Source organism: Arvicanthis niloticus, chromosome 17 (assembly GCF_011762505.2).
Source record: "Arvicanthis niloticus isolate mArvNil1 chromosome 17, mArvNil1.pat.X, whole genome shotgun sequence".
NCBI classification, from domain to species: Eukaryota; Metazoa; Chordata; class Mammalia; order Rodentia; family Muridae; genus Arvicanthis; species Arvicanthis niloticus.
Genome location: NC_047674.1, coordinates 49496856 through 49523939, shown reverse-complemented (window position 1 = coordinate 49523939; position 27084 = coordinate 49496856). Strand labels below are relative to the sequence as shown.

Here is a 27084-nt window from a genome sequence, read left to right as displayed (position 1 = left end):
TTATTTTGTAATAACATTTAATCATTTGAAAATTTATACAGATGACTTTTAAACTCCTATTACAAATAATAACCATAAAAAGGTATCAAGAATAAGAATATGCAAACAGCAGTGTAAGATTACTATGACTGTTTTTAAGATTTAAAAAGATGCTAACTAGATCATTAATATTGTTTTTATTTACATAGATTTCTTTCATTTTTCTAGTATACATTTGTCTTTCATTTTTAATATGTCATTTGACTTCAGCTTTACACTCTTTGGAACTGAAGACATGGTATGTACATTAAGAAGCTAAAGTGTTGTGGATAGAATGCATGTAATAAAACAAGCAATACCTAACTGGGGGAAGAATGAGATCCAGCTGGAGGGAGTGAGGAATGATGAGGGACTGCAGCGGGTAGGAATGTACAGTGGGTAGGGGTATGACACACAGGCACAAAGATGCCACAATATAAACTGACCTAAAAAGTGGATAAAGTCTGATATGATCAAGAAGTATTAATTTCTATAATTCACCTCTTTTGCAAGACATCAAAAATACAATCAAATATTCGCTATGACCTATCCATTTGCAAAGTCACTCTTGGGGTCTGGGATAGACTGCTTTCTGAGCAATTTCTTGTCAACTGAGAAATCATTTGAACATCAAGGAATAATACCAAATCTAAAGGCAGTTTTACACTGGCCATTTGGGGCCGGAATGTATCTATTGTCATGCCTGTTTCTCTGAACACTAAGTTTTTGTTTCTTTAAACTCGACTCTTCTTGGTAATTCCAAGGATGCTGAATTTAGGAGCGATATTTAGACTTCATGTTCCACATGGTTGTGATTCACATGTTGAAAGAAGCGATTATCAAGTTCTCTGAATTTGGGAACCTTGAAAAACAGAAGCAATAGTGTGACACTTAATGGTTCTGTCGCTCGACCTGTCATAAGTTGGTACTGAAGCAAAGATGTTTTCTATAATTCTTATCTAAGCGTAGAAACACCATGAATTCAAATTATTTGAGTTAAAGGAAAATATATAAACAAATCATTGATCTCGCCGACTTTAATTGCAATCTCTACTTCCCGCATCCAATTTTCCTACTAATCTGTTGAAGCTTCTATGCCACTCAAGATGTGAAGAAAATGCTTTGGGCGAAAGCGACCCTGGGGACAACAGGCAGATTGCGGGGGCTGGAAAGAAACTTAAGTTTGTTAGATACAGGACCTTTTGATGTGTGCTCTCTAAAAGCCTTCAGTCTTACACAGTACATCTGCTTTTTCTTCCTACTTTTACCTTGAGTACGATACAGCAAACTATTGGCTAGTATTTTCTATGAACACTGTCTAAGAATTGGTATAAAAGAACAGAAATGACATTTGTTGATTAAATTCTGTGTTTCCTTAGTTTCTGCTTTGCAGAGGAACTTTTTATACTTTTTATTTTTCATTTATTTATTTTAATTTATTTGTATGTGTGTACCTGCATTGCATTTATTGTACCATGTACGTAGAGGTGCCCATGATGGTCAGAAGAGGGTTTTAGATGCCTGGGAAATGGAGGTAGTTGAGATCCAGCTGATTTGGATGCTGCAAAAGAACTCTGGTCGTTTACAAGAGAAATAAGCTCCCTTCACTGCTGAGCAATCTCTCCAACCCTTAACTTCTGATTTTCCTCTGACTAGCTGAACTGCCTTATCTCTGTCTGTGACTAGGAAGTTCATGCAGTTTTATCACATACATGTATACAAGAATGGGACTTAAGCAAAGTTTTCCGCAGTGGAGTTGAGACAAGTAAGTAGAACTCACTTCTTCCCAGGAAGCTAAGCACTGTTGAACACTGTACAAAAAGCTGTTAAAATTTCTGTTAATTCTAAGGGTTTTTTTTGTTTTGTTTGTTTTTTTTTTTTTTATTTTTCAAGACAGGTTTTCTCTGTGTAGCCCTGGCTGTCCTGGAACTCACTCTGTAGACCAGGCTGGCCTCGAACTCAGAAATCCGCCTGCCTCTGCCTCCCAAGTGCTGGGATTAAAGGCGTGTGCCACCACCGCCCGGCTAATTCTAAGTTTTTAAAGATTATTTTTTAAAATAAGAATTCCTGGTGTTTGTTTTCCTGTAAGTAAGTAAACATGTTGGGGCATGTTTTAATTGAGAGCTGTTAGGCTCTGTCTTACTGGATAGATATAGTTAGATCATAAAAGCTACAGACCTAACAGGCAACTGCTCTACTCTTAAAGCTTGCACCAGCTGTCTCATGCACTCCACAGATGCCTTGAGAAAACTACAGACAGATTGTTGAGTGACCCCAGTCAGGGCTATTACAGCCTGTTTGTACCAGATATTTTGCTATCAAAAGGCACGATCAATTCTAGATGACTTTGTGTCTGTTTCCATGCCAGAGGGAAAGAATTGCCTCTGGTTCTGGCAGAAAGAATTGTATGATGATGAGAGGAAAAGCTACAATTTGTCCCAAAGTCAAGCCTTAATGAGTGTGATTATTGTTAGGAGACAAGGCTGGGTCTGAACATCAACAACAAGGTGGCTGTTCATGTTCTAACCACCCTTTCTCATGCTGTGAGTGCACGCTTATAAGTGCAACTTCTAAGCTGCTCACTCATATGCAGCTTACATGCTGCTCCAGTGAGCCGAGAGGCACTACAGCATTGCCTCTTCTGATGTTGTGTATCAGACCAATACATGGCTTCTCTTGAATAATCTTTCTTTCTTTCTTTCTTTCTTTCTTTCTTTCTTTCTTTCTTTCTTTCTTTCTTTCTTTCCTTCTCCTTTCCTTTCCTTTCCTTTCCTTTCCTTTCCTTTCCTTTCCTTTCCTTTCCTTTCCTTCCTTCTTTCCTTCCTTCCTTTCTTCTTTCCCATCTTCCTTTTTTTATTTTTTGACAGGGTCTCTCTCTCTCTCTCTCTCTCTCTCTCTCTCTCTCTCTCTCCCTCCCTCCCTCCCTCCCTCCACAGGCTATACTGGAACTTACTATGTAGACTAGGCTTACCTCAATTTCACAACAGATCCACCTGCCTCTGCTTCCACAGTGTTTGGATTGAAAAGGTGCACCACTATAGCTGACCATGGTATCAAGAATTTAACAGATGTAGATAAGCAGCAAGGTAGCCAGATGCGGAAGGCTGGAGATACAACATTCTACCAAGCAGCAGACACAGCAGAGGATTGAAAGCAGACCTGGTAGAACTGTGTGACGGGCAGTGCCTGCTCCCAGGCTGGTCTAAACCCTCAGAGAAGCCTGGTGTCCATTCAGTGACTGGTTCTCAGCACCTGTCTTCCAAGAAGCCTAAGTTTTGCCTGGAGTCTGCTTCCCAAAGTGGCTCTGATTCCCAAAATGCCCTAGCATTCACCAGAAACAAAATGGCAGAGGATGGCACTCTGGCTACTCATCCTAGTGGCAGTTGTTAAGCATCTTAGATGAAAAAGCAGGTGGATAGTTCAAACGCAGCCAAGGTGGAAGAAAGTAGCCAGCAGAAGGAGAGAGAGAGAGAGAGAGAGAGAGAGAGAGAGAGAGAGAGAGAGAGAGAAGAAAACAGAGCTAAGACTACAGAAGAAGAAGTCTCCTAGGCCAAGGGTCTAGGCCAAGGATGGGAACAATAACACAGGCTGCTGACAAGGGTGGACGATTAATTGCAATAAAGGTCCTGATACTCTAATCCTGTTAGGACTATAAATCTATGGAGAACCAGTTGCCAGTATTTCTACCTAGCTGCTCTCCCTGCAGACACTACCAACCAGGAAAGAGCAGAAGCTGCTAGAGACCAGCATTTGGAATGTCCTCTTTGCCTACCCAGCATTTTGGCTACCTGAATGGTGGCAGAACTGTGATCTACATTCTTTTTGAAGCCTGTATATTACCTTCCAAGAAACAGAATCATCATAGCAGTATTCGTCAGGTGGCTCGTTCCAGACAGGTAACTTCAGAATTAGACCTGTGTGGGCAGAGGGAGAACAAAGCCCATGAAGAGGGGAGACTCCTTCCTTACTACATAATTAGAATACTGTTGGAAAAACACCCCCTTTAGCTGGCAAAATTAGTTAGCAGGGGCTTAGCACATTTTGGAATTTACAGGGTGTATCTTCTTCTAAGTAATGGAGTAATACGGTACTGGCAAGAGTTTATATTGTTATTACTCTTATTAGTCTTATTGTTTTGAGATAATTTTAAAATAATCCAGAAGTTCCAGTCCTTTCATATTAACCTCCCAAGTAGCCATGGTTACAATCATGTGCCACAGAACCCAGCTAAATGTTCCCTTTTGTTTCAGACCTGTAAGCAAACCTCCAACAATTGCTGTGCCAATAGAAGATCCCAGTGCTGCTGCCTGCATAGCCATAGACCTAGGTAATGAAAGTCAAAGAATTAGATGTTTTTCTAAGAATGAATGGCAACAAACAAACTTTGTCTACTGAAGGCAAACATGTTTGCCATCTTGAGGACAACCTATTGTTTTACCTACAGGCAAATGTGTGGTCACTTGTGCTTTTCTATTTTTTTCTTTGTCATTCACTAGCCATGAATAGAAGCATTCATCAGAAGAAGTTACAGACTTTCAAAAGACTGATTCTTGATTTGATTCATACAATAAAAACCTACTGAATATCAGTTCCTAAACCCATCTTCTAGATGGTAAGTGAAATAGTATCTAAAACAACAAAGCTGCCATTTTCTTACCACACCACAGAAACAATTTTAGTGAAATTAGAAGGCCCATTAATAACATCAGAAAAGCTAAAGTTCAGTACACATGTTAGTGGGAAGGCAATGAAGACACTGATTATTATATCGGTAATACCAAAGGCAGTTATATTAAAATAGTGGTTCTCAACTTTTCTACCCAACCATAAAATTATTTTCGTTACTACTTCATATCTGCAATTTTGATGATATTATTAATCTGCACGATATCTGATATGCAACTCCTGTGAAAGGGTCATTCAACCTGGAAAGGGGTCTTGACCTACAGTTTGAGAACCGTTGCCTTAAAATAAAGATAAACTATTGGGCTGGGAGAAGGCTCAGTGTGTAAAGAAGTTTGCTGTCAAGCCCTACTACCTGAGTTTGATACCCAGATCCACATGGAAGACATGAATCAACTCCTGCAAGCTGCCTTCTGACTTCCACATGCACATATGACATGCACATGTCTTCTATCTACACACACACACACACACACACACACACACACACACACACACACACACGCACATACACACAAGTAAATAAATGTAAAACTTTAAAAAAGCCATTATAAGTTGGGGACAGAAGAATGTGATAAACGGCTGTGGAATGTGTGCAGTTACTAAATCAACGGCAGGTGAACTTTGAATGTGGTGGCATCACTAGTGTGTGTTTCTCTCAGAGCAGGCAGGTAATAGAGTTGATGAAAGATTAAACAATTGAAGTCTGTGAAAAGAGGCAACCAGAAAAGCTTCATTAGTGGTATTTTTTTTTCCCTTATGTCTCCTTGAGCCTAGAATGTTAACAACAACAACAACAACAACAACAACAACAACAGTTAGAACAACGGAGGCCCACCCTCATCACTATGTATTTCAACAAACACAATTAGAAAACACAGGACCAGGGCTAAGAAATACCCACTGGTTTTTACTCACTTTGTAGACTTCCCCCAGGTTATGGCCACGATGCTGGCAAGGCCTCCAAACACTCCAGGTAAGCCGTGCAAGTTATGGACCCCACATGTATCATGAATCCTCAGCTTATTAGCTAACAGTGGCTAAGGTTGTAAAAGAGACGAAGGTCATTATTTTGTAAGGCATACAGAGCTCCATACAGGAGCAAACAACTGCGTAGAAGAATATATTTATAAATTCTTATCGCACGTATTTTAGACACACAATGTGCTATCACTCAATAGAAATGTATAGTTACAGTGTTATGATAGCAAACCAAATTAGTGAGCCATCATGTCCACATTTACTCCTTTTTAAAAATTTGGAATTCCTGACATAAACAGCCAAAAGATACTCATAGTATAACTTCCATACATGGTACATTAAAAAAACATCTGTAGTTCTCATGTACATTAAGGTTTATTTACCCTATGCAACTGCTGTCTGCTACTTTGTATTCTCTCACATCATCTCTTCATTGCTTTCTCTTCTCAGAAGAGGAAATTTCATCTAAGGCTTGATTTTCTTTTAAAATTGAAATGCACCCGTGCCAAACACTTTAAATACAATTGGTTCTTACTGACTACATTGGAAGGGAGTGACTTCACCTTCTCATCTTCTAGGAACATTTGCCTCATTTGCCTCATGAGAACATGAAGTTCACAAATAAACAAGAGTAGAAGATTCTCTGGAACTTCTTTAAAGAAATAAATATAAATCCTTAACATGGACTTCATGCTAAGTTACTGATAACTAGTGCCAGATTCTCTTCTCCGAAAAAGAAGTCAGGAAAGAGCCACTGCATAGTTCCAATATGCATGGTATTTCTGAAAGAAAGATAACTGTCCTCCAGGGAAAGGCATGTAGGGAAGGGAACGCCATATCTCATTCACTCTCATCCTGCTGGTCCGTCTAACTGGTTGGACATGAGAAGATAGCGATACAGATTTAAGGCTTGGTTCAGTATCCCTATCATACATACACTAAGGAACTTGTATCCAAGCACAGAGATGATCCCTGCAATGCTTCCAATGGTCATAGCAGCATATAGCGGGATTTCCATGTCTGCGCATGTGCCCACAGCGACACCTCCTGCTAGAGTAGCATTCTGAATGTGTACCTGCATGGAAGGAAAACCATGAATGAGAATAAGGCAATGTCAGAAAGACAGGAGGAAGGCAGAGTAGTGAACCCTGGGTTAGTTGTTAGCTGAAACACACGGACACACATATACACACACATACCCACATTTTTTTCTTTCCTTGAGCTATAGTACGGCCTGAAATGTCTGAGATTGGGGAGAGAACCAATTTCAGTCCACCAGAATACTCAGAAAACACAGTGTGGCTGCTATACCCAAAGAGTTGGGTATCTGTCATTTTAAAAAGAGTACTTGTTCAGTATGATAAAAAAATAACCACAATGTACTGACAGTTGTCTCTTATGACCCAAATTGTAAAGAGTTGAAATATATGTTCTTAACCTTGCTTGCTTTATATATGCCATATAGGGTTTTTAGAGATGGTGCAGTATTTATGAACATTTTCTACTTTACTAGAGGACTCTCTTTCAGTTCCCAGAGCCCACACAGTTGCTAACAACTGCTCTGTGATTCCAATTATAGGGAATCCAATGTCCTTTTCTGGGCCCCATGGACACTGTTATGTATATGGTCCACTATATGCTTGCATGCAAAATATCCATAAACATAAAAATTTTAAATATATATATATATATACATATATATATGTATATATATATATTTACTGCATTCATTAGGTAGAAAAAGAAGAGTGCTTGATCTGAGGTTTTGTCTTGAATAACCATTTCTCTAACTCACAGGCAAGAAGCTGCAGGAAAGGAGTTGAACTTACACATTACTTTTTTGGGACACACAGAAATTGCAAAACTTACTTCAGAGAATTTCTACATGTCCATATTTCTCCAGCATCAACATCTTACATAAGCATAGAAAAACAAAACTCTCATTACTTCAATCTCGTTAAAACTGTCATTTAGATTTAACTACCACTCAAATGGTCATTTTCCTTTTCTAGAGCCACATATGGGATTATTGTTTCTGTTTATTTTTTTTATTTAAAAAAATGCACATATAGTATGACATATAATCACAACTACTGCCTATTCTCTTCTTCCAAATTCCCCTGTGTTATATGCATTATAACATGCTCCCTCCTAATGTCACATTTTCGAGACTCCACTAAGTCCAGTTGGTGCTGCTCAGACATGCAAGGGTGTGGGACAATCCACTGGAGGAAGGAAACGTAACCAGTGACTGCACAGAATTGTTGTCACTTTGAGAACACTTGCAGGTGGAAAGATAGAGCCAACATCCACTGTCTTACTTCCTAGTCCTACTCTTTGACAAGTCAAGAATTAATGGGAAATTTCTACGGAGTTAACAGCACTTAGTTTTATAATGAAAAAAAAAATCTGTCCTGTTTGGTTTACTTACTGGCATAACTTACTAAACTGCGAATTCCTTGACTTCACCTTAGCGGAGTAGTTAGTGAATGGATGAATATTATTTCTAAAACGTTCTTGAAAATGCAACTGTTGACATTAAGGAAGTTTCCATTGGTTGAACATTGAAACTTACCATATCCAGCCTGCCTCGGCGCTCAACGAGACTGGACAAGGCATAGGCTGTGATCACACAGGCAGCAAGGGACATGTATGTGTTGACAATGGCTCTATACTGATTATTTCCATGATCAGCAATGGCTGAATTAAAGCTGGGCCAAAATATCCACAGGAAAAGCGTTCCTATAAATCATAAATGGCGATAGTTATTATAGAGAAGACCATTTTAATGGGTAGTTTGCTCTGAGAATTGATGTCTGTCATTTTTGAAGCCCTAATCATCAGAAAGCCAGGCAGAACAGGGACTACCGACTCACCATAAAACAAAGTGATCTCCAAAAGAGGCCTTCTGAGCATCTTCACACACATGTTCAAGTGTACGTGTCACCAACTGGACAAGTATCGGGTTCATTTTACTCACCGATCATGGCAAACAAGTCAGAGTGGTACACAGATTCTTCATTTGGGTGTTCATATCTGAGGGCAGGCCGATATAAGACTCCTGCTACTGCTAAGCCAAAGTAAGCTCCAAAGGCATGGATTGTCATTGATGCTCCAGTGTCAGAGGCCTGCCAGGACAAAGTGCATTTGCAGAGATAGAGGTGAAGCTGGCTCTCAATATAGGCAAAAGGACGATGAAAGAATTGTTTGGGGAGATGTTAATGAAAAGATAAAACGAGGCAGTAAAATGAGAAAAAATACTACAAATTCTTGAGACATGCAACAGTAAGGTACTTCTTGTGATGTAACTACCAAAGAATTACTAAATGTCCCTGAAATTCAGGATGCCTGGAATATATCTGGAATATATTACCCACCTAGTAGAGTTGTGTTGGTTTTTAGGTGAGACCAAATTCCTTAAGAGCCAGGCTCTTATTGAGCATCCAAAACTCACTAGGCTATTTCAGGTTGGAGAAATGTTCAGAGGAATATGAGGTATTACACTTGATGTAAAATAAAAAATGATTCATGTTTATTTGGCTTTGCAGTTAAAGTTCACTTAGCTATACCTCAAGTGTATGAACCTTAGATGTCTATAACTCAAACACTTGAACCTTGAAAAGGCCAGTTTCCCTAAATAGTTCCACATTATTTTACACAACACATGAAGACCTGCTGAGTTCCAATACTAGTTTGATGAGAATTTTGTTCCCATTTTAGGATCTGGTACGGATTTAATCAAGCATTCTTCATTTTGCAAACTAAGGTAGGTGAATGAGAACATCACAAATTTACTTAAGATCTTCAGAGTGGAGACATAGAAGAAACTTCTAGTTTATTCCATCGTTGACTGGACAAAGATCCAGTGCCCTTGAAGAGAATCATCGCTAAATTGAGTTCAGTTACCACTCTAGCACATATATATCACATATATATTCTCAACTTAAACTTTTCTGAACACTTCCATATAGGGACCTTGCTTCTCTTCAGTGTATTATTTCAGGAGAGACACAGGTGACCATTAATTATATTTGGACTTTACGAATGTCATATAAATCTATGTCGCTCTATAAATGCTCACTGATTTGTAGCAAAAGAGCCCCTCCCATTTCCTCCTCAGAATCCACCAAATTAGCCTTCGCTTATGCAGCACATTGAACGTAAAGGGCCTGTGGTTGATCTCATCTTCCAATGGTAGCGCCACCAGTTACTGGCCAGCTACTCTCATGCACTGTAACTCAAGTTCTTCCTTTAGTCCATCATTACCAATGAACGTATGTACTTGGTATTCCTTTGGCATTAAGTGCATGTCTCCTCCTTAATGACTGGTGAAACTCCAACACACTATCTTCATTATCACTTTCTCAGACAACTCCATCCTTGCTTTTAAATCTATAGTCAACAGTTCTTCTAAGAATCTCCACTTCCCACCATGTTTTCATGTCTTTGGGTGGGTGTACATGCTACAGCTTAGATTTGTGATGCGGATATCCAAAGGCTCATGTGTGTTGGAAGCTTGGTCCTCAGTACAGCAGTGTTCAGAGATGTGGATTTGGAAACGTGGTCATATCATGAGGGATGTGATACCTTTAACGGATCTTCAGCTTTTATTATTGAGTGGACAGCTAAAACTCTAAAACAATTAGAAGAATAATTTTGGTCCCCAGATCCTTTGCTTCTTGTATTCCAGGAGGAGAGCTGCTTCACTTGAATGCTTGCCACCAATGTGAAGATCTGCCCCTCTGTGGGCCTAGAAACAATAGAGCCAAGAGCCTATAGGGTAAATAAAAGCTCTGAGGACATGAACCAAGATGCATCTTTCCTCCCTTATCCTCTCAGATAATTTGTCATAAATAGAAATTTAACATAGAGAGGATATATAAGTTTTTGATTTTCATTAACCCACAATACTTTAGGCTTTGTAAAGATAGAAACCTTAACTAATTTTGTTTGTTGGCAAGCTATCAATACTTGAAAGAAAGCTAAAATATTAGCTCTTGAATCAACTGTTCAAAATAAGTATAAATATGTGAAAAATGTACATCAGAGTGGTGAGAAATATCCTATGTAGTATTTTCGAGAAAACTAGTGACATTTCATAGAGAAAAAAAAATTGAGCCCATGTAAGTCTTTATATGGGACTATTTACACGGTTGTTTAAATATAAGTGGGAGTTAATTATTAATAGGCAACATGGTGTAATCAAATGTGTGATAGAGTTAGAAAAATGTGGATTACATCCAGACTGAGAGTCAGGAAAATCATTTAGCATCTGTGATCATTTTACTGAGGACAAACAGTAGTAACAATGATACTTACCCGCCATGGTTTTGTAAAGACAAGATGAAATAATATGCAACTCCCTTTACCCAATTTTGCAATAAATACTCCCTAGAGTGTGGTTATTTCTTATTATTTGGTCTGGTGACACTCTTGCCCTCATGAAGAGTCAGCACTCATGGCTTGTGGTACCCAGAACTGATAATCAGAGCATAATAAGTATATATTTTCTTACTCTTACCATAAATTCTTGGATAACAAGATATTCATTGCCAGCAAACACAGCAATTTCCAGAATCGTCATGATCAACATTTGGATGGGGCTAGTTTTCCCCAGGACAGCGCCAAAGGAAATGAGAACCGTGGCTGTACTGAAGTCTGCGTTTATCATACTGAGGGTGAAAGAAAGAATGGGTTGAATAAAGAGTAAATAGCACACCATAATAGCACAATGAGTTGTAGCTTTGAACTGGGCACTAACCCCACTCATGAGATTTTTGCCTTCATGATTTAATTATGCACTGATTTAGAAGCTAAGGTTTTAACGTGTGAACTCGAAGGTAAGGGCACATGTATTCACATTCAAGGACACTCACTCTCTGATCCCGAAGTGAAATTTCTGTCCGTGGTTGTGAAGAAGGCCCTGCATAATTGTACCCCATTGGAGGCCCAGAGCAGCAAGAAAGAGGTTAAAACCCACACCACTGAAACCATATTTCTTCAGGAAGGTCATGAGGAAGCCAAACCCAGCAAATATCATGACATGCACATCTTGGAATACTGAAAAAGAGAAGAGGAAGAAAAGTTTTGTGTAACAAGAACCCAAAGAGTCGTGTTATAATATTTAGTACATGCTTTCACCTTTGCATACAACTGCAGGAGGAGAGCATTAACTGTCATGACAACTTGATAAGCTTGAGTCGTCTGAGATGAGTAACCTGGATGGAGAAAATGTCTCCACCAGATTGCCTATAGGCAAGTCTGTAGGGCATTTTCTTGATTAATTGTGGATGTGAGAGGGCCAGTTCACTGTGGGTGATGCCGTCTCCTGGTAGGCAGTCCTGGATGGTATAAACAAGCAGGCTGAGCAAACCTCAGGGAGTATGCCAGTCACTAGGGATCCTCTGATGACCTTCAGTTTCCTTCCATGAGTTCCTGCCGTGACTGAAAAATCAGTGTTGACCTTAGAAATGGAATGAAATGAACCCTTTCCTACTATGGATTGATTGGTTAGGGCTCCTTATATTCTTTGCTCGCTGAACTGTTGATGGCTCCACATATAAGAGACAAAAATAACAAGAATCTGATGGACAAATATTGGAATGAGCTAGTATCCATTTTTCAAATGTATACATAGTATTAATTCTGGAAATTTTAGCCAAACAAGAAAATAACTTTGTAGCATTTTTTTTAAAGTCACCCTGAAGCCCCAAATCGATATGTAGGCCGTTTCCCCTTGAGGAACAAATATAACTCTTGTGTGGAGTCCTTAGCTTAGCTGTCCTAATTCTATTATGTGGCTGTGTTATTTTGTACAGGTCATTTAAGTTCTGGGAACTTCAGCGATTCCTCTGCAAGATTAACAAAACCTAGATTGCAAGCTTATTTCCAGGGGGATGTCCTTGTTGGTAAACTCATCCAATTCAAATAAGTCATGCTCAAACATAAGATAGCCAACACCCAGACTTTGCTCTCAAGAAGCTTATAGCGGGAAAGCATAACATTTGAATGAACCATATAAATTAAAATTTTTAGCTATGAAGTTAACATTTATATAGTATTTTTGCAGGTATTGCTTTAAGTTTTTCTTCTGATCTGCTTCTGCTTGTATATTGTGGTTTTCTATTCTGTGGTTTTGTAGGCTTTGTGTGTGTTTCTTGTGGGGACTTTTTATCTATCTATCTATATATCCATTAATTAATTAATTGTTTGCTTAGTAGTCTGTGTTCAAGAGAGGAAGAGAGAGAGGAAGGGATGGAGAGGGAGAGAGGGAGAGGGAGAGGGAGAGACAGAGGGAGAGAGGAGTTACATGAAAGTGAAGGTGGGGAGATTCTGTGAGGGGTTGGGGAAGAGGAAGGTGTGATCACAATATATTATATTGCTGCCTTTTTATTGCAGTTAAAAGAAGAAAATGATTGGGCTGGAAAGATGGCTCCAAGTTTAAGAGCACTGTCTGCTCTTCTGGAGCTCTTGAAATCAATTCCCAGCAATTACATGGTAGCTCACAGCCTATTCTGGAATCTGATGCCATCTTCTGGCATGCAGGTGTACATACACATAGAACATGAATATACACAAAAACAAACAAACAAACAAACACACAAATAAATAAATCTTTAAAAAGGGGGTCTGGAGAGATGGGTCAGCAGTTAAGAGTACTTGCCACTCCTCTAGAGATTCTGAGTTCGATTTTCAGCAACCACATAGTAGCTCACAACAATTTGTAATGGGATACAATGACCTCTTCTGGTGCATCTGAAGACAGCTACAAGTGTACTTATATACAATAAATAAATAAATCTTTTAAAAAAAAGAATAATTGTTATTGATAATTTTAGAATACTGTCAGTATCTTATGCTTCAATTTTATGTGTAGGAAAATAGATTCATCTGAGATAAACTCAGAAACATGCAAGAGCAGAGAGAGGAAGTGAAATATGTAAGTGGTTGATGGACATTAAACATTTCAGCCAAGATTCAGACAGAAATGGGCACAGAGAAGATGTGCATAGAAATCGTGTCTTTGAGAGGCTGATCTTAGAGGCCAACTATTCTACAGAAATGATGGAGCCCAAAGTTTGAATTTTTCAAATCTGTTGTTATTTGAACAAGGTAGGAACGCCAAGATGCCCAAAGCAGAAGTTTTTTGTTTTCTTTCTTTCTTTCTTTCTTTCTTTCTTTCTTTCTTTCTTTCTTTCTTTCTTTCTTTCTTTCTTTTATTTTTTTTTAATGCCTGCCGAGATTCCTCACTAACCTGTAGCTCCTTTCCCTCTTCATTCTATAATTATGCTCAGAGACTGAGAGTGGGTCTCCACTCGTGTGCTTACTTTGGTTGGAGTTGCTCAGTACTTTTCAGATTCACCTTTTAGATAGGCTTTTATCTCCGGTTTCCCCTGGCTCCAGTCATGGCAGCCCCACATTTTGCAGTTACTCTGGAAAATGCTCTTGTTTGAAGTCGGCTCTGTCTCAGAATAGCGTTCACGGAAGACTCATTATAGGAGGACATTTTTTCTTCTTGGGAGGGAGAGGATGCCCTGATGCTGGATGTGCCATGTTTTAGAGCGTCCTGTGGGATTAACCAAGGTTCTTTTCTTCCCAAACATGTCTCCTACTGTTTATGGTACTGACCTCATCCTGTACTTCTCTCAGAAATCCCAGAACCTGGAAGATACTTACTGCTAAATAACTGCCAAGTAGTATCACTCTATTTAACATTTGAAATACAGTTGACCAAGTGTGTGTATTATTTTAACGTTGTCTTCCTGCCATTTAACATTTCTGTGTTTATATTTTATGGTAGATTCCACTGGAGCACAATTGAAACAAAGAAAGAAACAAGCAAACAAGAAACTTTTGTGCCCGTGACTTTGCCAAATCTTTCTGGAACTACACCATCTCTTCTTTTAAGGATGGTGGATTGGATATGGTTCAAATGGTCTTCTAGCTCTGCACTTTGCTTCATTTATTTTATATTGATGTGTGATTAAGGCCCTAAAGCCTAGTTAGGTGCCTTGTTCTTATTTGTCATCATAATGGTAGAATCAATTTAGTTTTATTTACTTCACTGTTTTATTATTTAATGTTTTATTCTCCATAGTGTGTATATGAATAAAGTGTATTTATGTCATATCAGAACTCTTCCCCTTTTCATGCAGTTTTTCTTCCTCCTACTTTTAAAATATTTCGTTGTGTCCCATGGGTATAGGGCGACATCTACTGGAGCATAGGCAACTTACAGTGGGTTACAAGCCTGAAGAAAATGGACTTTTCCTCCTTAATAGACCCTAGCCTGTCTATTATTCAGTTGGATGTGGGAGACCCTGGGTCCCTCCCTCTGCATGCTATAGTGTGTTGACTGGCTTGTTCTTGTGTGGTTCATGCAGGAAGTCACAGTTGCCGTGAGTTCAAAACTAACAATGTCCTGTTATTTTGCAGCAAACTTCTCTCATCTCTGGCTCTTAAAATCTTTCCATCCCCTCTTATGTGATGTTTCTTCAGCCTCGGGAAGGAGGGCATGCGATTCAGAAGTTCCATTTGGACACTTTGCCATTGTTCTAATTCGGTATTCAAAGTATTTTTCCCCCCAACATTTTTTATGTTTTTTCTCAGAGTTCTTTTGTTTCCTTCTGTAATCTACTAGCTTTAAAGTATTAAATAACCAACCCATTAAATATTTTATTCAACTTTTGAAATGACTCTCATTAGTGAGAATTATCCTTCATTTTTATGGAAAGCTAGACATTTTATATGCGTTAGAAGATTTCATGTAGCATCAGAACCAAGCAAGTTATATATTTAATTTGGTTTTGCCTCCAATTTGTGTTACTGATTCCTGCCACCAGAGGGCATAAGCGTCTCATCTGATATTCAAGTTGCTAGAAAGCATCTGTGTGTGATCTGACAGTACCTGTTTGATAGAAGTAACAACAGCTCAGACAATCAGGATTGCATTAAGAGCTTGTGAATTTGAAAACCATGCAAATGCCCATTCTCTGCCTTTAAAATAATAAAGTGAACTCGTGAGGAAAAGCAGGACTTATTTAGGGGTTTGCCTGTTGCCGAGATTACTTTTCAACAAGTTACAAAGTTTCCAAGATGTTTCTCAATGAATGGCTCTATGCAGAGGTCTGATTTTGCACCGAAAGTGCATTTGACAGGATTTGAGGACATAACTGGTTGTTATGACTGGTGGGGTTCAGTGGGGTACAGTATGGACAGAGATGCACTGTTGATAACCAATGCTACTTGCACAGGACAGTCTCCACCCACCCCCACCCGCCGCCACAAGGAGTTCTCTAGTTCAAAATGCCAACAGTGTCACTGTTGAGAAACCCTCATCTGAGTCAATTCATGCTTTTATAAGGATGCAGAGAGGTGCTGTAAAACCTAGGCCCTGGCGGTGGAGGCAGTGGCCGGATGGGGGTGGGGGCAGGTGGCACCGAACAACTGAGCAAGTTTCAAGTTCCTCCTCAGTTCCCATTTAATTAAAATGTTCTAGTGCACTTCACACACACACACACACACACACACACACACACACACACACACACACACACACACAATCACTGTACTCTGTTTCATGTTTACCCCACTAACCTCTCCCTCCCCATTTGTCTCCCTTCTGCCTTGCTCACACTGACTTAGAAGTGGGCAGGAGTTTTTCATTGCTCTCGTCTCCTGTTGCTTCCTGTAATCTAAGACCCAAACACAATGCTTTGCTTTTTATTTTAAATAAAATCTCAGTGTTGTCAGAGCTTCCTGTGTTCCTGCTTGGGGTCAGAGTGTGGCATTTTAGTGAGGCGTCAAAGTAATTGAGAACACCAGATCAGCTCTTTGACGGTTGGCTTTGGTTTCTAATGGTGCAACAGAATACCGTGACCAAAAAGCAAATTGGGAAGGAAAGGGTTTATCTGGCTTACATTTCCATGTTGCTATTCAACATTGAAGGAAAGTCGGGACAGGGATTCAAGCAGGGCAGGAACCTGGAGCCTGGAGCTGATGCAGAGGCCATGGAAGGATGTTGCTTACTGTCCTGCTATCGCTGGCTTACTCAGCCTGCTTTATTACAGGATCCAGGACCTGCAGCCCAGGGATGGCCACACCCACAATAGGCTGGACCCATCCACATCAATTACTAATTAAGAAAATATCTTCCAGCTGCCTATGTAGGATGGCCTTATTTGGCATCAGTGGGCCGGGAGGCCCTTGGTCCTGTGAAGGCTCGATGCCCCAGCATAGGGGGATGGTAGGGTTGTGACGGTGGGAGTGGGGAGGGTGGTTGGGGGGCACCCTCATAGAAGAAGGGGGGAGGGGGAGTAGGATAGGGGGTTTGCAGAAGGGAAACAGGGAAGGGGGATAACATTTGAAACGTATATAAAGAAGATATCCAATAAAAACTTAAAATGAAACAAAAAAGAAAGAAAAAAATGTTCTTAATCTTACAGAGGGGTTTTCTCAAGTAAGGTTCCCTCCTTGTATATAACTCTAGTTCGTGGTCAATTGCTTCCAGATTTACAGTGTGTTAAGAGCAAATGAAAATAAGACTTTTAATCTTATTTTCACTGAGTAAACTTCTTGTTCCATGAAGAATGTATGTTTACCCTTTAGAAGTTAATTGACGCTGGGCTGGGGAAGACAGCACAGTGGCAATGTTCTATCTTTACACAGAGACTTGACCTTGGTTCCTCGGAACTTACATAAAAAGCTGGATGCAGTGGCATGTGTTTGTAAACAAAGCCCTGGCAAGGAGGATACAGGAAATTCCTGGGGTTCATTGGCTAGCCAGCCTCATCCATGATTCCACAAGAGAAGTTCTCTCAGAATGTAAGGTGGAGAAGAGAGAGAGAAAGAGACAGGAGACAGTCAATGACAACTTCTTCTGTCTCTGTGTCTCTGTCCCTCTCCTCTCTCTCTCTCTCTCTCTCTCTCTCTCTCTCTCTCTCTCTCTCTCTGAGGAGATCAAATATTTTGTTGATGAAATTGCTGGAGATAGAAGGTTTATGTTGATAGATGAATCCTGAATTTTAAATTGAAAGTGAATATTGCATATATAATTCAGGGGTCTGATCATAATAGGCTTTAATGGCAAAAATACAACAAAACAAACCAACCTCCCAACTCCTCCAAATAAGTACATAAATAAATACTGCTCCCCAAACCAACCAGAAAAACAAAATGAAACAAAACACCCAGGGTTGAATTCCAATTAAGCTGTTTTTCTAACAAAACCTGGCTTTTGGAAGACTACTTAATAACTTCAACCCAGATTTTATCAAAGAAGTTTCTTTGTAACATATATACTAAGGGCTGTTTTGAAGATGAAAAAAAGTAAGTGCTAAGTAATCTCTGTACCTTGGACAAGTTCAACTTTGTCCTAGTATTACTGCTTGAAATTTACTTATTCTTTATTTTATGTCTATGAGTGTTTGCCTGCACTGTGTGTCTGTGCACCACATGTGTGTCTGGTGTGTGTGGACGCCAGAGAGGGTGTAGGATCCCCTGGAATTGGAGTTAGAGGAGGCTCACATTGCTCACAGGTAGGTGCTGGAAATCAACAAGAGTAACACGTGCTCTTAACCACAGTGCATATGTTTAAAGCTATTTATTCCTTTTTTTAATAAGTTGAATTTTGGAATTCTAAACATCACCTCAAGCAAAGGGTTTGGCTTTTAGGTTAACATCAAAGCTACCAGGATACAACCATCATCCTCATTGCCACCATTTCAGTCTCCATCTCCACATTCACCATCGTCCCCATCACTATCCTGACTATCAACAACAGCCTCAAGAACAGCAGCATACCTTTAAGTAGTATTAATTATTCAAAATTTTATTAATTTGTTCTGCTTTACTTCCATGCTTATCTTGCAATAAGGTATCTTGCAAACCCTGATAATCCAAAAATTTAATCATGAAACTTCGTCTAGCTAACCCTATATCATCTAAACCGAACAAGATGAATAAACGTCATTTTCATTAACTTACATGCTTTTATTTTTTCATCTCAGCATGTCTTCATTGTCCTACACTGAACACTTCCTTTTCTGGAAATCTTCTAGACCCATTCACAAATTAATTCTCTTCTCAGCGCAAATGTGCCCAGCTACCACAGAGTACATATGTCTCTTACTGTATTTGTTTTGTTTATATCATTCTCTCTGTTATTGATCTGTACGCTCATTTGTTTTTCAGATAGATGGAGCATATTCAACTACATGCTTCTCCAGGAAATACTCCTTCAGAAAGAGAAAGTCTGAAGATAAAAACAGTGGCGTGAGATCTTACATAGATGCATACCCAGGATGTGTGCATGGCATAAAAGAACAAGTAAAAACTTCCAGGGGCACAAGGGACCAACAGGCAGAAGGAGAATGAAAATGAGCCAATGTCTGTCCCTGGCCTCCAAACCCATATACAAACATTTCTGCATATTCACTACACCTGTGTGTACATGTGCACACATCCACACAAACATTCTCAAACTACATTTTACACTTGTATGAAAATGGTCTTCTGTTGTGAGAATATCTTTTTCTGAAAATACTTCTTGCTGTCATAATCTGAAATGTTGCCTGACCTAGGAACTGAGTTAATAATGTGCCTGGGGACTGTTTAACATATGCACTCAGTTTGTTGTCCTAATGTGTACTCAGCCCACTTAAGTTTAATTTGTCTTTAAGACAACGTTGTACTTAATTTTACTATATTCTGGATTTTTCATGTATTCAGCTTTTACAACCTAAATGCATAGCTTTAATTAAAAAATACTGTTTCATATCACTGACCATGTATACTATGTGTGTGTGTGTGTTGCTAATTTGCTGAAAGTGCCAACAATTTGAAAGCAACCTTAAATATCCCATATATGTTAGAAGCGACATATAAATATAAGTTGATAAATATGTTTGAAGTTTTGAGAACTATTTTGGTTTAGTTGGGACCCTTAAAGTAATTTCTTCCCTTGTGATGGTTTGAATGAAAATGGCCCCTAGAGTCTCATATACTTGAATGCTTGCTTCCCAGCTGGTGAACTGTATGGACAGATTAGGAGTTGTGGCCTTGTTGGAGACCATGTGTTGCTGGGCGTGGCCTTTGAAGTTAAAAAGCCCAGTTTCATGGCTTGAGAGATGGCTCAGTGGCTAAGAGCATTGACTGCTCTTCCAGAGGTCTCTGAGTTCAAGTCCCAGCAACAGCATGGTGGCTCACAATCGTCTGTAACGGAATCCAGTGCTCTCTTCTGGTGTGTCTGGAGACAGCTACAAGTGTACTCATGTGCATAAAACAAACAAACAAACAAACAGACAGACAGACAAACAAATCCGAAAAAAACCCCTCTCTCGGTAGCTCTGAGCTATTTTTCCAGTATCATGCTTACCTGCCTGCTGCCATGCTCCCACCATGATGATAATAGACTGAACCCCTGAAACTGTAAGCAAGCCCCCAACTAAGTGTTTTCTTTTATAAAAATTGCCTTTGTCATGCTGTTTCTTCATAGCAATAGAACACTAACAAAGATACTTGTAAAAACCTCTTAAAGATTTCTGTAAAAAAAAAAGATTTCTGTAAAAATCCAATATCTCACTCCTTTTCATACCATGGTTTCTGGTCAATAAATACATAGCAAAGCTCCTGTTAAGGTCAGATAGACTACACACACACACACACACACACACACACACACTAAGCAGGTTATGGGCTGTGAAAGACAAAGGTTACAATGAGAGAAGTAGAGAATTCAAACTTGGGCTTGTTCTTGATCCAATGTTTTCCAAGAGGAAACTTTAATTTTTTTATTATTTTTTCCATATAAAGGAAACTATAATTATGTCACTTGTCCCTTCCCTGCCCTTCCTCCAGCCCTTCCTATGTCCTATCAAATTGATAGTCTCTTTGTCTTTAATTATTTTTGTTACACACAAATGACTCACACAGACATGTAAATAAACATGGATAAATACACACATACACACACACACACACACACACACACACACACACACACACACACAACTGTAGAGTCCATTACCTGTTGGTCCACAACTCCTGAACATGAGGTATGTGTGTCTTGTAGTTGTTGATATGCCTAGTGCAATATGCTCATTGAAGCAAACTGATTTTTTTCTTTCTCAGCAGGTATAAATGACAGTTTAATTGTTAAACTTTTTACCCTAGTGTCAAGAGTTTCATTCATTCACCCGTTTAAAAATACAACAAAATAAAATATAATAAGATAAAACAAAAACTATCACATCAAAGTTGGATGCAAGGCAAACCAACAGAAGGAAAAGAGCCCAAGGAAGGCACAAGAGGCAGAGGCCCACTCAGTGAACTCCTCTTTTCTGAGTGAATAGTAGTCTTAGGGAACTATCTTCTATCTCCAGATGGTAAAATGAATATATACATAATTTACCTACATTTATCAGTTATTAATATTTGTTGGGAGCCGACTTTAGTAGAAAGCGTCTAGATCAACTTTGCAGCCATCTGGAACCATATACCCTGATGAAAGACTTGGTTTTCAAAAGCCTATAACAGCTGAAGCACACTCTGATAAATATATTGTTTATCCCACATAGCTTGTTTTGCTGTTTAGTGACCTCAGCTGTATGGTGCACGTGGTAAAGTGTTTTCACCTGTGTTCTCCTGCTTGCGTATAAAAATACCTCAGAATTCCCTTCAATAGGAGAGACTGAATCACACCCTGTCTTGTCTCCGTTCTTCAAGTCTCCTGCCCCTGCAGCCCCACTCTCTCTCTTGACCAAAGCGTTGAGGCAAAGTACTGAGGCAGAGTAAAGGCAGCAACAAATATTTTCTAGATTTGCTTTTCTCTCATTCTAAAAGTAGGGGTATATGTACCCACATTCAAAATCTTCAGCATTCATTACAAGGAGGTAATATAATATATTTCCATATGTAGTTAATAATTTTATCATGAATAGACTGAGTTTAAGTCATGGTAAATGACCACAATATCAATATATTTGCATCCAACAGCTGCAAGCCTGGTCCAAGAAGGCCTATGAAATTATATTTGAATTTCTGTATCTGAGTTTACTCAAAGTTCACATGCTTTTTTTGTTGTTTGTATTTCTTTAATTTCAATTTTGACCAGTCATCATCCCACATGCCTTTTATTGGTGGTTTTATTTCCCTGTTCATGTGGCATACTTTACAACTTGGAAGCATTTGGTTGTTGACCATAAGTAAATCATGCAAAGGATTTTAATCAGTGATATAATAAGGAAGTATTGTACACTGGCCATTGGATCCACGAGATGCAGCATTTGTAATGATGAGTTACATCATATGGTTAAGCATAGACTGCCAGATATTTACAATAGAAATGTTCCTTTGTCTTGTAACTAAGAGTATGTCTTGGCAATGATTCCTTCAGATTATTTGAATGGAATATTTTTCATCAAACGTAATTCAATAGCTTCACACTTCATTGATGTCTTTGGTGGTATATATTACCATATAAGTAATGCCAAAATTTTAGTTTTCTGTATATATCTATCCTTTATGTCTTTTACACTTGTCTAATATTCTTTTCTTTTCTTTGTCCATTTCTATCTCTTCATCTGTCTGTCTATCTATCTATCCATCCATCTAATCATTAATTAATTACCCCCTCTCTTTTGTGTGTGCATGTGTGTGTTTACATGCCAAAGCATATAAGTAGATATGAGAAGACAATTTGTAGGATTCGGTTTTTTCTTTCCATCTGGGCATGGAAATCAGTTGTCAGACTTTATGGTAAGTAACTTATCCAGTGGAGCCATCTCTCTTGCCCCATGTCACTTTTCCATATTTAGTTAGAATTCTCCTGTAGGGCTAATGTTCTGTTTACTTCAGTCTCTTTCTTTTATAGAAACTTCCAAGTTATTCATTTGGTTCTCTCTCATTCTCCTCTGACATCTTACTACTTGTTCACTGCTTATGTCCTGATCTTGTAAAAGAAAGTGAATAGTCTCTGAATAAATATAAGAATGAATTCCAACATTGCAATTTGAAGCATAAGTCACAGTTTTATATATTTTGCTGGTCTGAAAAGTCAGAATAATTCTGAGTGCTTTGTACCTTCTTTGGAACTTTATACCTTTAGTGTTTCCCAAAGGGGTTGTGTAATCGATAGATAGATAGATAGATAGATAGATAGCTGATAGATATACATTTGAGTGCCTGGGAGACAAGCTCTGACAGTCTGAGAAGGTAAAACTATTCTCATGACAATTTAAGATGATTTTTTCACTGAATCAATATTTCTACATATGGTAAAGATGTTAGTGTGTAAGCCTCTGTGTCTTTAGTGGAATGAAAGCAAAGTTACCAAGTTGTCAGATTATTCATGAAGAACTCTGCAATGAAGTAGTAAATGTTCCTACCGTCACAAACTAATGACCATCCCCTACATGTCATTTTAATGTTTTGTGTAAATAAGTTAACAATTAGTATGGTGCAAATATGTGTAACACACTCTTGAAATGTAATGATAGAAGAAACATATTTTTGTGATTCTTGAGCTCTGAGCTGAATTAGCATCTACTGAAATAGGAGCTAAGTGTTATATGAAAAGAGACTGTCCTATGACTTGCAATTCTTCCTTGAGTACTTGGCAGGTATTTTTTATAAATGAATAAATGATGGCTACCATTTCAATGAATAAAGTTGAGTTTTGTTATTGTTTTGTTAGGAAACCTTCCAAGTTCCTTGAAAAACTAGAATCCTAAATACAAATTTAGAGATTTTTATCAATTACTTTAAACTTATTGATTACCTGTGACTTCTCCAGGCATTCTTAGTTCTTAGTTAATATTGTTGGTGATATAAATAAGAAGTAAATAAGTATATATTTTACAGTGAGGTATGTCAACATTTATATAATATATCGAGTCACTACATATTTCAAAAGAACAATGTATTAAAATACAGAATGTTCACAATTACCCATGGGTCCTTGATCTACTCAAAGTGAAAGTAAAAAATTTTAGTGTAGTAAAGTATAAAATGATCATTGGTGTGGTTTAAGTGTAAAGTAGGCAATAAGGCCCTGAGGTTTTCAGAGTCTCCTAATAAAGTAACCAATCCACAAAGGCCTTTGTCTTTCAAATCATGCTTTCAACCATACTAGTCCCAAATTTGAGTTACCAGTTTATGTCCCTTTACAGAGTGATTAATACTTCTTCATGTGTCTTAGAAGCCAAACCTACAGAACATACAGAATTGCAAATTAGCACCTCAGAAACATGACATTCAGCTGTGCAAAACACTTTTATGGTGTGTATAGAAATATGTGTAAATTCAAGGGTTATGTAACATCATATCCTATTCCTAAAAGGTCATACAATGTACAAGTCAGGGGAGAAGAAAATACGACCCCCATTGGTGCACTTTACTAACAAATGCAAGTTGGGACCTTCACATGTTTGTGAGAAACTCAGAAGTTTTCAGCACTTTGACTGAGAGCTATACAGGTATTTAATAGGTCTAAGGAAATTCACCTTTCTCTGCCTTAAGTTGTAGCACTCAGCACCATGTCACACTAGGTGGGCACCCAAATGTTTGTTGATTTGATGTGAATATTGTTTGGCCGTAACGAACATTGACTATTTGTTTTCTAATGAGTGGTGCTTATACATAAGCTTTCTATGTGTTAATTGTTTAAACTCTAGAAAAAATATATACCCCTAAATCATGCAGTGTCTAAGGCCATCCTACAAATTATTTCAACAAGGATCATGGAGTTCTTAGAACCTGTTAGGACATGAATCATCCATAGAGAAAACAGACTCAAAGTTTCATGTTGAACAGGGAATGTACAAAGACTGACCCCTAAGATAATTTAGATAATTTTAAGTTAGGTATTTAATTAGCACTGAACACACACACACACACACACATACACACACACACACACACACACACACACACACTCACACACTCCCCCACAGAGACAAATACTTCATGAAGACACAGACTATGCCCATTTTGCCTGTACTATTTACTTCTTAGCTCATAAAGCCTAAAAAATACTTTACAAAATCAGAATAGTGACTGTTTTCTTACTATCTTATAATACTAACAAATTTCCTGTTCTCAGCAAATAACATGAATGTTGTAATTGTTAGTATTTTAAAAATAACATCCTGTGATATAATTACGATATATATATATATATATATATATATATATATATATATATATATATTACATATATATTAGGGTATACGTGTTCCATGTTCATGAAAATCAAGTCAAATTAATATACCCATTACATTTACATAGTTACAGTAATGTATATGTGTGTAGTGAGATTAAATATGTATGGGCTTAGAAAACAGCAGGTATAAGATACAGTACTAGCTCTAATTGGCAGCCTGTACTTTAAAAGCCTTAAATTAATCATCTATTATTAAGCTAAGAAATAATTAACATTTTTTATTCTTTTCTTCACCTTGCCTTTTGCCTCATTTTAAGTTGAAATTTTGGTTAGAATCTTTGACACCAGGATTAATGTTTCAGCTTCAGTTGTAGAAGTTATTAGGTTCTTAAAGTCTTCATATAATTTTATTTTAATCACATTAATCTTAGAGAGAATTTTTGACAGCTTTTTCTTTATACTCTCTCGCATCCTCTTGCTCCCATGTTCAGTAGACAGTGGTGTCTCACTATAATGAGGTTGAAATTATTTTATCTTTGAGTAAATTTTTATAGTGCATTCTTGCTATTTAAAGTATTTAGTCAGTGTGTGAATAATGAAAAATGCAATATATATTGGCACTTTTGAAATACTTCGATTTCTTTTATTTGTATCTAAATTGGAAAGTATAAATTTTAATCAAGGGTACTATTAAATGTATATGAAGTATAAAAGTATCAGGGTTCAGAATGTGGCCCATGATCCTAACTCTACACTTAATTTTGCTAAGTCATCCTTGGTCATAACTCATAAATGAGAAAGCTTACACTACATGTACTCCTGAAAAATGTAGACACGAAAGTGTTGTTTTAATATGTTTAAACAGGTGTCATAAACAATAATAACAGTTGCCATTTTAAATTATGTAACATTTTAATGTTGTTGTTTGAACATCATTTAAAAATGTAGAAATAATGGTCTACTATTTTCTCTTGGAAGATGAGCTAATGAGGGTGTCAGGCTCATGATAATCCCTCACTAAATGGTTCTTAATGTATATTAACAATATCATAGTCTGATTTTTCTGAACTGGAAGCTCATTTTTTTTTTCCTTCAATCTCTACTCTTAGTGAAGGATTCTATTTTTTAAAATTAAATGTTCACCATTTCCAATTTAAAAAATAAACTATCCTTTTTTATAATATTACAAAGCACAAAATTCATATATTAAAACTCCAACAACTTTGTTCATCTGCCTAAATATGTTTTCTTATATCTAATTGAATTGTAAAAGTTATTAGGTTCTTAAAGTCTTTAAATAATTGTATTTTAATAACATTAATCTTAGAGAGTATTTTTGACAGCTTGTTCTTTAGACTGTCTTGCATTCTCTTACTCCCATGTGCAATTAGACAGTGGTGTCTCATTTTGATGAGGTTGCAATTGTTTTATCTTTGAATAAATTTTTATACTGCCTTCTTTCTACTTAAAGTATTCATTCACTCAGGATCCAAGGTGAAATTCTGGCTCTCCCTTCTTCACTCCATTTTACCTTTATCTTTAGCATACAGCTTTTACCTTTGGTTCCTTTATTTGAGAATGGTGACCAATACCTTTATTTATTACGGAGTGAGTAAAGAAACCAAAAAAAAAAAATAAATAAAAATTATTATTTAGTGTTAAGAATGCAACAAATTTAAAAAAAAAAAAACCAAAAACTATGTTAATTATGAGTTCATTATTCTGTTATTTGAACAAACACAGATTCTGTTTAAACATTTTCACTCTAGACAGAAGACAAGAGTGTCCTTATCGAAACATATAATACCCATGATACTCATAAATACCAGACAATTCTATCAGCACCTCAAAAATGTAATAATAAGTATTAACATATTTAAATATTTACAGAAAGACCTTTGAAGAAGCCATAGGAGTATAAGAAGTAAAACGTTTACTCACAGGGATACAACTGAAAATATTGGTCCTCCTTTGATGGACTTGAGGTGTTACCCTGCTGGGAAGCATTCTGCTGGGGAGCATTCTGCTGTGTCTCATATTCAACAAATAATCCAAATAAAACAATCATAACAACTTCCAGGCCTATGGCCAGGAGAGGGAATTTGAACCTCATGACTACGGCAGAGGACAAAGTGGCAGTGAGGGCTTCACAGGCTGTGTAGTGTTGATAAGAGCAGAGGACTGCTCTGTGTGTGGAACTAGGTTGTACATGCAGCATTTAGGGCACCCCATGGAGTTCAAAT

The 27084-nt window shown here is 37.8% G+C and overlaps 1 protein-coding gene across 2 annotated transcripts; it reads right to left on the bottom strand.

Moving 5' to 3' along the window:
* Rhag (Rh associated glycoprotein) lies at positions 1-27027 on the bottom strand. 2 transcript variants are annotated; one of them, XM_034521774.2, is made up of 10 exons: positions 26783-27027; positions 11559-11742; positions 11204-11354; positions 8663-8810; positions 8258-8424; positions 6620-6757; positions 5620-5741; positions 4271-4341; positions 3859-3932; positions 1-880 (listed from the first exon to the last, which is right to left on the bottom strand). In XM_034521774.2, exons 1-10 carry the CDS (start codon positions 26952-26954, stop codon positions 806-808), a joined length of 1302 nt encoding a protein of 433 aa, XP_034377665.1. In that variant the 5' UTR covers positions 26955-27027; the 3' UTR covers positions 1-805. The 2 variants fall into 2 exon arrangements, with proteins under 2 accessions (XP_034377665.1, XP_076771342.1); XM_076915227.1 differs by lacking the exon at positions 26783-27027 and adding an exon at positions 11824-12082.
* Positions 27028-27084: the final 57 nt, after the last annotated feature.

What these genes read in the sequence shown, in the direction of transcription:
- Rhag (XM_034521774.2), bottom strand. Translation starts at nt 26,954, where the DNA reads ATGAGGTTCAAATTCCCTCTCCTGGCCATAGGCCTGGAAGTTGTTATG. An exon ending in ATATTTTCAGTTGTATCCCT is followed by an intron (nt 11,743 to 26,782) that starts GTGAGTAAACGT and finishes TCTCTTTTTCAG; the next exon opens with TATTCCAAGATGTGCATGTC. An exon ending in TTTCACTTCGGGATCAGAGA is followed by an intron (nt 11,355 to 11,558) that starts GTGAGTGTCCTT and finishes TTTCACCCTCAG; the next exon opens with TATGATAAACGCAGACTTCA.